The sequence below is a fragment of the Pseudoliparis swirei genome, chromosome 21 (assembly GCF_029220125.1).
Source record: "Pseudoliparis swirei isolate HS2019 ecotype Mariana Trench chromosome 21, NWPU_hadal_v1, whole genome shotgun sequence".
NCBI classification, from domain to species: domain Eukaryota; kingdom Metazoa; phylum Chordata; class Actinopteri; order Perciformes; family Liparidae; genus Pseudoliparis; species Pseudoliparis swirei.
Window position 1 is genome coordinate 14,621,303 of NC_079408.1, and position 14,836 is coordinate 14,636,138.

A 14,836-nucleotide genomic window follows, 5' to 3' on the forward strand; every position below is an offset into this window, starting at 1 on the left:
AGTTAATGTAGGATTGTGAGCACAGTGGTATTCGCTGACAGGCGAAGTATTTGTCAAAGCTAGAAAAACAATCACACAACCCAAACAACCAGGTTTAGAGTGTGAGTTGTATCACCCTAAAAGATGCTCATGAGTAGAGAATTTAAAAGTCTCGCTCTTCCTCTTGTGCTCCGTCGTCGGCAGCGTTGCAACACAAATGCCTGAGCTGCCTCTGCCACACAAAGACAAGAGGCTACACATAAGGGAAGTGGAATAGGAGGGGGGGGGGGGCAACAACACACACCGTGCATAACGTCGCAACAATAGCCTTAACACAAAACACAAAAGACAGCCATATTTTGAGAATTGGGGAACTGTGCCCCCTCGTCTGCCTCGGGCAAACAGGGGCTTTGAAACAAAAAACAGGCTTCTATATTCACCCGTCAAACCGATAAGTCAACCCCGGGCCTTCTATATAGCCACCGACACTTTATTTTTCAGAAGAATATAATGGGGACGTGAGAGAAAAAAGCACTAGAGCGCTTCACTTCATCAATTGGAGGTGGAAGAAAACACTCAAAATGTCTAACTGGTGCTTTGGGTTGTCCCCATGTCGAGAACGTACGCCTCAAAAAAGAATGATTTGTAAAAATGACGGTGGTGTAGAGGTAGTAGGAGATGAAGTCGATCAACGATTGAAGAGATGATTCAAGTTTTTTCTGAGGACAATAATGAAATACATTTCATAATCATGCTATCAGACCTAAGATGTGATACCCATGCTCTCCAGAATATGTGTCTGCTGCATTGAGCGAGGTTTCTGGTGGTATGAACCCTGGTCATCAGCAACAGTGACGAGTCTCAGCGCTCCACTGGAGCACTTAGATATGGATTGATGGACTACATCAGTGTTTTACATCCGAAGCTCTGATTGATGTTTTTGAATGAAGTTTTAAATGTATTTCATATTTCAATGTTGTCACCCTAAAATGAGACATTAATTATAGTATGAACGTCATTTATGTTGCTGTTGGATCGCTGCAACACAGTCGCTGTTAATACTGTTGAATGATATATATATATATATATATATATATATATATAGAGAGATATATATATTGAGATATATGGATGGATGGATGAATAGATAGATAGATAGGTAGATAGATGGGTAGATAGATAGGTGGGTAGGTAGATAGGTAGATGGATAGATGGATATATAGATATATGGATTGTTGGATAGATAGATGGATGGATATATAAAGATATATCGACAGCTTGATGGATAGATAGATGGATGGAAAGATAGATAGATAGATAGATGGATAGATGTATGGATAGATCCTGGAGAGGGATCCTCCTCTGTTGCTCTCCTGAAGGTTTCTTCCCTTTTTTTCCCCCTGAAGGGTTATTTGGGAGTTTTTCCTGATCCGATGCGAGGTTTTGGGGCAGGGATGTCTGTGTACAGATTGTAAAGCACTCCGAGACAAATTTGTAATTTGTGAAATTGGGCTATACAAATAAACTGAATTGAAAATAAACTGAATTGAATGGATGGATATATAAAGAGAGAGAGAGATAGATCGACAGAATGATGGATAGATGTATGGATAGATAGATGGATGGATAGATGGAAAGATGGATGGATAAATGTATAGATAGATGAATAGATGATAGATAGATGGATGGATAGATGATAGATGGATAGGAGGATAGATAGATGGATGGATAGATAGATGGATAGATATATGGAAAGATGGATGGATAGATGATAGATAGATGGATAGATAGAGATGGATAAATATATAGATGGATGGATGCATGAATAGATGGATGGCTGGATGGGTAGATGGATGGATAGGTAGGTAGGTAGGTAGATGGATAGATAGATAGATGGATATATAGATATATGGATTGATGGATAGATAGATGGATGGATATATAAAGAGAGAGATAGATAGGTCGACAGATGGATCGATAGATAGATGGATGGAAAGATAGATAGATGGATAGATAGATGTATGGATAGATAGATGGATAGATGTATGGATAGATGGATAGATAAATGGATAGATGGAAAGATGGATAGATGGATAGAAGGATAGATAGATAGATGGATGGATAGATGGATGGATGGATAGATATATGGAAAAATGGATGGATAGATGATAGATAGATGGATAGATAGAAAGATGGGGAGATAGATTAAATAGAAACATCAGGAATATTCTTCTGTATCAGGAATGTTCTCCTGTATCAGAAACGTTCTCCTGTAGCAGGAATATTCTCTGTAGTAGGAATATTCTCCTGTAGCAGGAATTGTCTCCTGTATCTGGAATGTTCTCCTGTAGCAGTCTGTTGGAGAACGTGCTGCCCTGTCCCTGCAGTAGGTTGTGAGGGTGGTCCGGGTTTTTCAATGATGATGATGATGATGGTGCAAGTGGGAATTTTTGTGAAAGCCAGAACGCCACATTTAACTCCGTCAGATCCACTCGCAATCTGATCGCTTATTTGCGATATTTGAGTAACCACGATTGGAATATAACAAAAAACAAAGCGATCGGCCACCCCTAACAATGCATACTCTGATTTCTTCCCTCAGATATGTCCACTACGTCTTTGATCTTGGCAACGGGCCGTCGCTGATGAAGGGCAACTCAGACAAGCCACTCAACGACAACCAATGGCACAACGTGGTGGTGTCCCGGGACGCCAACAATGTACATATCCTCAAGATCGACTCACGCACCGTCACGCAGCACTCCAATGGAGCCCGCAACCTGGACCTGAAAGGTAACGGCGGGCTATCCAGCTCTCAGTGCTTCTTTCTTCTCAGAGAACTTTACCACTGACGGATAATAACTATTCCAGCTCCAGCCTTGGTGGGTCCCTTAAGTGTTGTTGGAAGGAGGCCACCGACTAATGCCAGCTCAGATCCATCTGTCAGGCCCACTTTCAGGATCACTTTGAGAATAGGTCCACCTTTCATTCATTGTTTTTTTTCTCGTGTTTTAGGAATTCCTACTTCATATTGGTACCACATAAGAATGGCTGAACACATGTATTGTTTGATTCGTGTGTTTTGGGGTTTTCGTTCCTTCCTAAAATATTGTTTATTTCAGTGCAAGAGAAGAACATATGCTTGCCAAACAAGAATGTGCAGGGAGTGGAATAAAACTTAAGAAAAACCTTTGCTAGCATACCCTCTTCACCTTGAAATATAACCCCACCCCCTCCTTTCAGCAGATGGTTGGCTTTACAGGAACAGGGCAATATAAGAGCAATTTTCTTTACCAATTGATGTACAGATATGACCTAAATCCGACATCGCAGACCAAGGTGAACAAACAGGAATTCCACCAGAAACAATAACAGCTTATCACTTTATCCCTCTGTGCTCTTGTTTTTGCTTCCACATTGGGGGAGCGGTTGACATTCAGCCACAGTATGACGACTATTATTTGATGGACACATCTTTTCCTTTTTTGACTCCCTCCCTTATGAAATGAATCATCTCGAAATAATAGCCATAGTCACGAGGTACTTGACTGTGACTAGGTATCGGAGGTCTGCTCTGGAAGCTCAGGTAATTGTTCGCTTCAGACCTCAGCAGTCTGGTTTTCCGATGTGTTATTTGCTTTGAGAGTGGCTGCCTGTGGAGCGGAGGAGTAACAGCAAAGAATCCAAGTAGAAATTCTCAAATAAAGTGAAGGAGATATTTGGATGAGAGACCCTAGGATGTTTATTTTTGGACAATGTAGATGTGTCAGTGCGTACCAATGTTAAGATTAGCTCTGGATGATTCACTTGATTTTTTCCCCGTCATCTTCCTGAGTAGCCTCTTGAGGCTACGGCGGTTGTTGTGTAAGACACGTTAGAAGTCAGGGTGCGCCTCCGGGCCCACTGAAGGATGTGAGGAGTCAATGGATCTAAAGGGGCTGCAAGCTTTGTCCTTTCGGGGGGGGGGGGAGGGGGGGGGTTAGAGAGTGGCACTAAGCCAGTGTTCTTACGCTGGGTCACAGACCGGGCTACGTGAGGCGAAACAAGCCTTCAAAAACCAGGATACACGGGGAATGAAGAGTATAATTTTAGATGCAGTGATTTTTTGCAGCGATTCATTTAATTAGCAGCCTGATCTCACCAAATGTCACGGTGAAACTAAAATAAAGTGCATCGCGCACGTGGCCAATTATATTTCCGTCGCATATGCTTTGTAGGAGGAATATACTGTGTGATCATCACATTCCTTGTATGCTCATTTCACGACACTTGATGTCAATGGAGTAATCAGTAATTACTAGATATAATGAATGCTTGCTTTCAAAGTGGTTTTCAATGCATCAAGCTGCAGTGTAATGTGTATTTGTTCCACTTTGTGTGATGAGGAGATACAGCTATAGTCTATTTACGCATATCTACTCTCCGACAGAAAGTGAGGAGGGTTTTCCTTTTGATTGGTGGTCGTGGTACACGCTGATGTCAATACACCCGAGGGCAGTCATTGAGATATGTCATCGGGTAGTTTGGATGTTAGTTATTCATAGTCGGGCCGACACGTATTAGAATACATCCAAAATAAACCGATATCAGTTTACGTGTAAACTATATTTAGATTAATTCCACCACTTTATCTTGCCGTTGGAGAGCCCTTTCCAACGGCATTCTCTATGCTGTCTTCAAAGCCACGAGACTCCATTGACAGAGAACAATGACTATACCTCATACAACACAGAAGTTGCTGGTCTACGGCTGCCTTGATCTGATTGTTGGTTTTTGGTCATCGTGTGACACAAGCGAATCCAAACTAAGACTTAATTACGAAAGTAATGCAGCTTTGGAGAGAACAGTTCAGTTCCCTGGAAGAAAGGGATGTCTGACGGCATGGTAAAGTGGTGGAAATATTAAAAATATAGCGTGCACTTGAACTGGTATGGTTTTATTATGTGTCTCTAGTACATTGATGTCCACATTACTGCATTCCTCCTGTGCTGGGGCTCCTTAAGTACCTCGTACAACCCCACTTAAGAACATCTGAACTATCCAAGACCATTATCATACGTCATCCCCGCCTGTGTCCTTTTCTAATCAAGCGCAAGTGCTTCGTAACAACACCCCGCCTCCCTCCCCCCAGCTGTCAGGATAGTTTACAAGATGTAAACATAATCTGCTTCCCCATTATTGGGACAAGCAGTGTATTAGCATACCCTCACTCGGCGTGATTGATTAATAGACAATTCTACCTCCTCCTTATAAAGCACCACCAACCAGGCGAGATGCCTCAGCCGTCCGCCACCGAGGCGAGGAGTGCAGCGACAGTGGCCTCATTAGCATATGTAATAGTACGGACACAAGATTGAATGAGTTGCCTCACGAATGAAACAGAAGGTCTTCACGACGGACGATCGACACAGCGAACGCGGCTGGGGAGCAACTCTCTCCGTCTGGGTTGTTATTCCGTGAACCGGTGTTTGCAGAGAGCTCTTTTCGTGGGTCCTTTTCTTTATCTCGACAACTCTTGCCCGCAGGGGATTATAGTTTTGCATCTTGCTTCAGAGGACTTTAGCAGGGAGACGATGTGTTTATCCTCAATTCCCTCGTCCGATTGGGCATTCAGACACTGCTCTTTAGTGCCATTCATCCACCCATAGAATATAATACGCAGCCCAGATACTGTGGTGGACCAAAAGGTGGGTATGTGAAGAAAGTCTCTTGACTAATGCATGACCATATGTTCTCGTTAGCATGAGTTCTGCTGTGCACGCTGTTCCCAGTGTTCAGCTGTCAAACACACACCTTTGTATATTAAACAGAAAGAACAGCAACAATAAGCCATTTTCCCAATCTCTCGGTTCTGTTTTAACACCAGTTATGACTGAATTTCAAGGCAAAAAAATAACCAGATTTTCCAGGCGTTCTCGGTGTAATTGCCCAGAGAAAATGGGGAAAATGTGATTTGTGCTCTCGGTTTTCCCTTTCTTTGTTTTTGGACAGGCAAAAAATAATAATCTATAAGGCATCCCTCTTTGTCAGCTAAATTATGGTAAGAGGTAACAACACACACAACCACACACAGTCCCAGAGGATAGCACTGAGTGGATTTAATTCTGTGTAGTGAACACCAGTCTCAGAAGAAGACATGTTGAACACACACCATCCAGAGGATACAGCTTCATCACACTGATGACAACCTGCAGAACACAGCGATGCATCGCCATTAATAAGCCTTGTTGGTGGTTCAGCGCAGTTTAAAAAAAGGTCCTATCAACGATGTTATAGGTTCTATGCAATTTTAATATGATGTTAAAACAACCTTACACGCATTATCTGTAACTGCGTATCCTTTTCAGGGCCACGGGATGGTAAAATGTGGAAAAAGGCCATTTTAAAAATCCCAAGCTAAATATGAGACTACCGCTGAGGGTTGTTTGGAACTTGGTATCTATGATGTTTAATTTTGATGTGACACACGGGACCAGCACATGCGAACGCAGCATTAGTCACAGCTGACTAAACCATTGTTAAGTGTGATGCTGAAGACGGGGTGGAGGGATATAGTGTTCCTCACTGCATACACGTGTTTCACAGGCATAGTACATAATTAGCAACCTAGGACTGCCTGTTCGGGTCAATTTGTTCTCTCTTTGGTCAGAATAAAATTTCTTTGGATGATCTGTTACTCACAGGGTGCGGGCAGAGTGGACCGTCTTCAGTACCAATTGCCGAAGAGGAAATGAACAGATCATGTAAAAGAGCATTTCTGGATCTCTGAATAAGAATATCAAATTGCCATCTGCCATGTCATAAAGGTCACATTTCCTTTAAAAACAATCGATTCTATTCATATCATGTTCTATTAGGTCCATATATAGTAATATGCAGCATGCTACTCAATCTGCTACAGAGTGGTGAGCGGTACTGGCCTCCAGCTAACGCCTACATCATCAGAGGAAGCTTAGAATCTAAGCTGCAGTTCAATTAAATTGTGTATAGTATAGCCCAAAATCATTTATAAATTACAGATGTTCCCCTGAGGTCTTTACTAGGGTGACCAGACATCCTCTTTTCCCGGACATGTCCTCTTTTTGAGACCTAAAAAATGCGTCCGGCAGGGATTCCAAAAACGTCCGGGATTTTGCTTCGTCGGATATTTGTGTTTCTCTGGGTCTTTCACAAACTAGTATTTACCCCTTACAAGTTTTGGAAATGGTATCTCCCTTACGTTCCACCTTCTTGCGTGAGCTGACAGAATAGAGAACAGTCATTGGTCGATCGATCTCAGGGTTGCCAGATACACGATAATTATCCTCCAAATACGACCATTTTGAGCCTTTGGTACAATACTTCACCATCTCCAATCTGGCAACACTGAGCACCTTGCCGCCTCCACTAGTTCATTGTTGTTTGTGCGTCATGCTATAAACTACTACCAGCGCCGCCGCTCCCATAACGCACTACGCGCTGCGCGTAGGGCACCAAGTCCTGAGGGGGCTCCACAAAATAGACAACTAAAAAAATCCTCTGTTATAATAATTAGAATGCCGATATTATTTCAGTCTAGAAATATAAGGCACCTTTTAGGCATGTATATCACAAAACAGGCAGGACAAGAGAGATGTTTAATCGTTCAGCACACCCCCACCCCCTCCCCATAGAATGAGAGTAGTAGCATGATGAAAAAGTTACGACTACCGCAAATAACAGCAGCAGTGAATATAGTCGAATAATAATCATAATAGAAGCAGTAAGGGTATTGGCAAAACTTTTTCCAATGCAACTAGTCATAACAATGATAATGGCAGGAGGTGTTGGGCAGGACCGCGATCCATCCTGTGAGGCGAGAAAGCACAAAGACCAATACGGTTAGTAGTGTGCATTAATGGAACATGGATTCAGAAGAAAGAGGTGGAGGAGGGTGGGTGCAGGCAGGAGGAAGAAGTAGAGTAAGTAATATGCATTGATTTAGTTTGAGTTTTTCCTTATTTTGGGGCTTCTAACTGCCTAAAATGGGGATCTAAGACATAATTAATTGTTATCAGTTCACACCCCTCCCTGGGCGCCACTTTGATCCAATACAAATGGAGTTAATTATTATTGAATAGATTCAACAGCTAAGAAAGGATTTCCTCCATCTCGGCGCCATCTCTACAGGAAGGTGTCAAACAGCCTCGTGCCTTCGCCTCGTGCTTTTCGATATCGTGCCACTTGAACCCAATGGGGTATCGCTTTCATCCTTTCTCATTTGCAGGATGAAATGTTTCAATTCTTAACAGTGTAAAAAAAAAAAAAATATGCCTGCCTAAGAACAGTAGTAATTACCATGTTTGTTTCGAGGCTTCTGCATAATCACCCAGAAGACAAACAGCCTCCTCGAGGGAAGCAAGCAGGACAAATGAGCAACATGCTCTTTGTGACAGGAAGCAATACAAGTTTACACGATCCGTCTTCATCAACGCCGGGTTGAACGCAACCTCGTCATCGTTATTTGTTTACGCTCATCATGCCAAGGTATTACAATGGATGATGTATTGATCATTACCTCACAAGTGCTGCACATGGCACCTTAAGCCGAGGACAGTTTATGGTAATTAGTGAATGTCCTCTGACTACGCCGAGCCATTAAGAAGGTATCCTTTGTCGTATCCTCTGATGTATTTCATCTATTGATGGCACTGCTGTGCGTTGCATAAGTTGCTCAATAAAAAGTTTGAATCGATTTTTTTTGGGGTAGTGGACAAACGACCAGGGTCTTATTGACCCAGAACATCGTCCGGTACACTCAAAAAAATATTTAAGCCCAAAAGTTAAAATGGATGCATTTCAATTACATGACAATTTTCCATCTATTTTGATCACATAGCTCTAATATAAAAAATCAAATTTCAATCCATGTTTCTTAATCATGTTCATTCAACATGAATAAATTAGATAACTCAACATTAAATCAATTAAATTGCACTTACTCAGGTATTATGCATAAACCCAATGTATTTGGATTAACCTAATATTTTCAATCCGTTTCTTAATCATGTTCATTCAACATGACTAAATTAGATAACTCCACATTAAATCAATTAAATTGCACTTACTCAGGTCGTATGCATAAACCCAATGTATTTGGTTAGATTACATGAACCTAATATTTTGAAAAAGCCACACATGTCAAATTAAAGTCAAACATTTATTTATTAAACATTTATTAACATCACAACTCTTCAGGTTTTTTTTGCCTCGCCATACCACTTAAATGAACACAATTTGGAAGCTTCTGGAATAAATGGCAGGCCTCAGTGAGGGAATAATATTGACCACCGAACATTAGCACCAGGCATCAGTGAAAGGGAATGATCTTGACCCATGAACAAGATTTGTCTGAATATACCACTATCTAACACAAATAATATTGTTAATGAGCAAATGTCAATACAAATTAAAGTTTGTTTTGGTTCCTTAAGTGGGGAGAGAAAAAGACAATCCTCTTTAAGATCTAAAATAAAATGTAAACAAAACATGAGGCCTTCAGACCTATAAGTGAGTTTACTGGAGCATCTTAATTTTAAGTGCTTGAACCTTAGGAGAAAGATTGTTGCCATCCAAGTTCATCAGCACCTTCTGGAGGAACTCAAATGTGAATTTGAGCCCTTGTGGGTAGCTCATGTTGAGACAGTAAATCAGTCCAAAAAGCATGGAAAATCCAAAAGAAACGCTTCCCAGGTTGCTTAGCAGCTCCACACCCTCGATCACCACTCCGACATGTTCAGGCTCTTCCCCTGCATCAGCACCCTCTTTCCGAACGACATGAAGTCCCATGGTGGCCGACTCCCTGTCCGCTTCTTCCAAGTTGCGGTTCTATGGGCAAGAAACCACAAATTGACCCGAGTGCCGCTTAAATACTAAAAAGATTCCAACAAGTATCATCAGTAGTCAAAGACCAGAGTGAAATAACATCGACTTACCATGTATTCCTTGATGAGAGTTTCATCATCCTCATTGAGGTAGACACAGAGGCTTCTTAGGACACGTTCTCGTCTGGAGTTTATGTCATCACACTGCAATTTAACAGAGAATATCTATGATTACTATCCCATAAAAAACAAGGCAGGTGCCAGGGCAGGTACCAGGGCAGCCAGCAAGAAGAGAAAGACCTGGGAGGCACATGGAGCTGCGGAAGGGGACAGCAGATATCAGGCTTAACCTATTATGAATTGCCAACCATCATGCTGGTGAATTTCTCTCAACTCACTATTAAGGCCGACTTGTCTTTTGTGCAGAAGAACTGAAAGAGGACTAGGCTGGAGTGCTGTTGTTTCCTGGAGACGGTAACAACACACTGGACTGAGCTTAACTAAGAAGATATCCAACTCTACTTTTGAAGTAAACATCGCTTACAAAACATTAGTTAAATATCATTTTGAAGAAATTAGAAGGTAGGAAATACATTAGAGCGATTCAACATATTTATTAGACAACAAGGAACCATATAATCAAGGAATTTGGAAAAGAAACAAAAAACTAGTTGTTTTGATTCATGCTCTGTTGGTTACCTTTAAGTGATTGATTATTCTTATTATTTAGATGCCTACCTGTCTTCGTGCAACAAACATATCTCGGCATTTTAAACTTTGCCTTCCGTGTTCCATGTTTGGACAGGCTCGGCTCTTACAGTGTCAACTACTAAATGGCAAAGTTCATATACCTGAGGCGTCCTCTCCATGATGCGTCTAATCTTCTTTCCAGCAGTCCCGCCTCTCTTGCTGAAGAGCTTGGTTAGGTCAGCGGAGTATCTGTCAAGTTGTGCCATGAACTTGGTTTGTAGAGGCATAGTTGTGATCCGCATGAATTCTGCATTAACCTGAGAAAAGTAACAAAGAAAAAGGCAGCATTGGAGTTATTATAATATATTGCATTAAAAAACCTTTCCATTAATAAGATGCTCAAAGCGCTGTGAGAAAGAGGTTGTGGGGGAAGAGGAAAGTGGGTACACCTCATCACAACTAAGAATGTAAACTATTCATCAGATAATGAATTGAGAACTGAAACATTTTAACTTTTGAATTTATAACTTATAACTGCGCTGTTTAGTTTCCCCTGTCTGTTGTTCCAAAGTCCTGGGACTGAAATACTGGACTACAACGGGGTGAGGGATCTAAAGAGCTGCAGACAAGTGTAAACGAATCTTACCGCAGTTATCTAGCTAACAGCATGAAAGCTAACCCTGCATCTCTTTCTGACTATTCTGCTCTGAACCTCTTTTATTCTGTAAACCTCTGAAACCCAGCCCCATGTTTCTTAAAGCTGCTCTGAACCTCTCATGCTAATGTTACAGTGTGTTGATAGTTGTTATTGGACCGTGTTGAGCACGCTGTGTTTTCTTGAAATAAAGCGTTGTTTTTTACAATATTCTACTCAAAACCTCTTTTCTTCTCATTGTTGAGTGCTACTTAAACCGCGCCGCCCAATAAATGTCACCAGCCGCCACTGGTTACGGTGCATGTCCAATAGCACAATTCACACGCGACGATCAATGTTAATCCAGGGCATGAATCCCCCCCCGTTTGTGTTCGCAACCACCGCCATTACCAACTCTCGTCAACAACTGTGTAATCTGCATTATGCCATGCTTTGGCAGAGCTCATTGTCGTTAACTAGTGCGAGCCACCTGACGTAAACCATGCCAAAATACTAAGGGCACAAGCCATTGCACAACATAAGCCAAGGGATTTGTGATACCATTGTGAAAGCAATGCATAGCATATTTATGGTGTTTCATGACTATTTTCCCAGCCAGGTTACCCAGCTAGTTAGCTAGCTAAATCATTCCGCTAGCTAAATCGTTAGCTAGTGCTAGTTACAGTGCTAGATAACTCGCCTTAATGAAAAAGAAACGCTTATATTTCAGCAAATCTATTCTAACGTTACCCATTAAGCATGTGGGCATCTAATAATCGGTTTCTAGTTAACTAAAACGGATAAAAAGCTTACCAAACTCGGTCCTTCCATCAGCACGAGGTCTGTTGCTCTGCCGGTTCTGGGATGAAAGAATGGTGCCCGTGCCTGCCTCAGGTTGGTCGAATTAAATCCAGTGAAACAATTAAATAGACTTAATGTGAATAAATCAAATTTCATTTCCGATTGAACTGGTTTATGTTGTATTTAATGTATATGGATGGATATAATATATGATGTATTTACTTTAAACAGGTTTAATTTAAATGTCATGCTTAAAGTTTATTGAGTGCACGCACATATGCTCCTTCTGTGATCCAATCAAGTTAAGTTTACTTGATTTGTTTATGTTCAGGTTATACGAAGCATATTTACATTGTGTTTAAGTGGTTTTAATGAATACACTTTAGATTTTATATATTTCAGTTACGTTTTACTTAAAAATATTGTTTAATGTTTATGAGGGCCAAGAATCATTTTTTTGAGTGTATAGTGGGTCAGAGTATTTATCGCATATTCAATTCAATTCAGTTTATTTGTCTAGCCCATTCTCACAAATTAAAAATTTGCCTCAGAGGGCTTTACAATCTGTACACATAGACATCCCTGACCCTGAACCTCACATCAGATCAAGAAAAACTCCCAAATAACCCTTCAGGGGGAAAAAATGGAAGAAACCTTCAGGAGAGCAACAGAGGAGGATCCCTCTCCAGGATGGACAGGTGCAATAGATGTCATGCGTTCAAAAGTAACGACACATTCAATGAGTATGACAGAGTGAATGAATAGTTGGTATTAGGCATGGACCACGATCCAGACCTCCATGATCCATCAGGCAGATGGAGGTAGAGAGGAGGAGTGGGCGGAGCAAGAACAGGGCCATGGCATAGTTGGTAGTAGGCGTATATATCCATGGGATTTTATTTGAAAGTTAAGAACAGAATAAAATGATCTGGTCTGCGCTGCCTTCAAGGTTGAAAGGAGTATTGTTTGCCATATTGGTTCGGACTATGGAGCCTCGGTGTCGTTGTACACTACAGTGCACATTTTGTAATATATATCCGATCATACTGTATGTCATTGGTTGATACTTCCATGGACCATAAGTCTGGGTCAGTCTGCTGGGTCTGCTGCCCCCTGCATCCTGACCATGCATTAAGAGGATGGGAATGGATAGATAGATGGATGGTCCATACTTTAATGACCAAATGTGAAAGCTCTAAGAGAATAAAAAGATAGTTTAAAAATACAAACATTTAAAGTATTTTTTTCACAACGTAATATTTATGACCCGCTAGAAAGAACTCATGATAAAATATTGAGATAGGAATTAATCATACGAAGAACTACATAACAACCTCCTTGCTGAAAGGTCTTCAGTCATTGTTGTATTAATAACATGTAAACTGTACTGTGCACAACTCATTATGGCTTTATGATAATAGCAGTAGTTTCTACATGTTAGGAATAACTATATATATAGAATTGGACAGTTTGAGGTTTAGGAGATTAATCACTGAAATCCAATAAATATATATATATAGTTATATATAGTTATATATATATAGTTATATATATATATAGTTACATATATGACTATATAATTGTGCAGCTATAGATTATCAAGCGATTATCAAACATAACCCTGCATGTTCCAGGAATGCCCCTTTCTACTGTGCAAAGAATACAAAGTCAAAGATATCAATGTCATTTGTTACATCCAGTGATGGTAAAGGAGGAATAACAACAACAACAGGAGCACATCTCTAGTGAAGACGAGTTGTTGTTTTTCGGGTTGAGGAAAATGCAGAGGAGGAATAATTTGCCATGCAATATTCCAAAAAGTGCCCGTCGCTTCCTTTTGAAGATGCTTCCTAATGAGGCTCACTTGAAAAGAACTGTAAACGAGATGGCATAGAATATGTTCCATTTTTCAACTAAAGGGAGAACAAATTGAAACACAATGTGGAGGTTTAGCCGGTGAGAGAAAGAGAGAGAGAGAGGCGGAGAGAAAGATAAACAGGTGCACACTTTTTTAATGAGCTCTGCTGTTGCCAGCGGTGAAATTAAGATTAGTTGTTTGATCACGCCACATCATTTCACTCTTCATCTTTCTGGTTCATAAAGCTGAGCAGAAACTATTCATTCGAGATTCTGTCCACACGCACTCACAAAGCGATAACCGGGTCACACTCATGTGAAAGGTCAGAATATGATAGGGACTGTAGTCTTCTGACCACTCAAAGTGCTTTAACCCTACATGATACCGTTCACCCGTTCATGCACTGATGGGAGGAGCCACCTTCATTCACTGTAGGCACAGCTACAGCAGCAATTTTGGGGTTAAGTGTCTTGCCGACTTATCACAAACACAAACACGCATCTTATCAACCGGCCTGAGAGCCGCAAAAAAATTGCTAGCAAGGCGATGGAGTCCCCCCCACACTCTTCCGAAACCCCAGTGGTTGGCTAGCTACCTGATGTAGTGAATATGGAACGATGAATAGCCAGAATACATGGTGCTAAAGAAAGAACTATCTTATCCTGGTGCACGGCTTTAAGCAAAATTCAACAATATATATAATTATATCATAATTTAATACATCCCTTATATAATATCTGGAGATGTATGAGGGGGGTGGGCGTCGCCAACAGTGGGAGGGGGGTACATTAACAGTATTTATGTGTGTGTATGCATTAGGGTATGCAGGTACGTGCATATATATGTTAATATGTGTGCAGGTTTTTGCATGTCTACCTGTATTTATATATATATATATTTTTTTAGGGATTTCGTCTGATTACCTTTGTATACGTACAATGTGTACATCCTTTCGTTTGCGTGTGCAGATCTCGAAAACCAATACAAGATTTGATCACAAAAAATAGTGTCTTGCCCAAGGGCACATCGACA

At 40.9% G+C, this 14,836-nt stretch overlaps 2 protein-coding genes across 10 annotated transcripts in view; one reads left to right on the plus strand and one right to left on the minus strand.

Moving 5' to 3' along the window:
- Positions 1 to 14,836, plus strand: part of nrxn2b (neurexin 2b) — an 856,499-nt gene that overhangs the window by 463,350 nt on the left and 378,313 nt on the right. For all 8 annotated transcript variants that reach the window (XM_056442212.1, XM_056442208.1, XM_056442207.1 and 5 more), the window contains exon 15: positions 2,582 to 2,772. In XM_056442212.1, the coding sequence (XP_056298187.1) occupies positions 2,582 to 2,772 (191 nt within the window). The remainder of the gene's footprint in view (positions 1 to 2,581; positions 2,773 to 14,836) is intronic.
- LOC130211489 (uncharacterized) lies at positions 9,485 to 12,405 on the minus strand. 2 transcript variants are annotated; one of them, XM_056442226.1, is made up of 4 exons: positions 11,959 to 12,405; positions 10,673 to 10,828; positions 9,933 to 10,025; positions 9,485 to 9,825 (listed from the first exon to the last, which is right to left on the minus strand). In XM_056442226.1, the coding sequence occupies exons 1-4, from the start codon at positions 12,100 to 12,102 to the stop codon at positions 9,514 to 9,516; spliced, it is 705 nt and encodes a 234-aa protein (XP_056298201.1). In that variant the 5' UTR covers positions 12,103 to 12,405; the 3' UTR covers positions 9,485 to 9,513. The 2 variants fall into 2 exon arrangements, with proteins under 2 accessions (XP_056298201.1, XP_056298202.1); XM_056442227.1 differs by lacking the exon at positions 11,959 to 12,405 and having other exon boundaries at positions 10,673 to 11,783.

Excerpts from the sequence above, each read along its gene's own strand:
- LOC130211489 (XM_056442226.1), bottom strand. The coding sequence starts at position 12,102 with ATGAAATTTGATTTATTCACATTAAGTCTATTTAATTGTTTCACTGGA. Across the intron at positions 10,829-11,958 it reads TGATGGAAGGACCGAGTTTG|GTTAATGCAGAATTCATGCG; the intron begins GTAAGCTTTTTA and ends TACTTTTCTCAG. Across the intron at positions 9,826-9,932 it reads CTCTCATCAAGGAATACATG|AACCGCAACTTGGAAGAAGC; the intron begins GTAAGTCGATGT and ends TCTTGCCCATAG.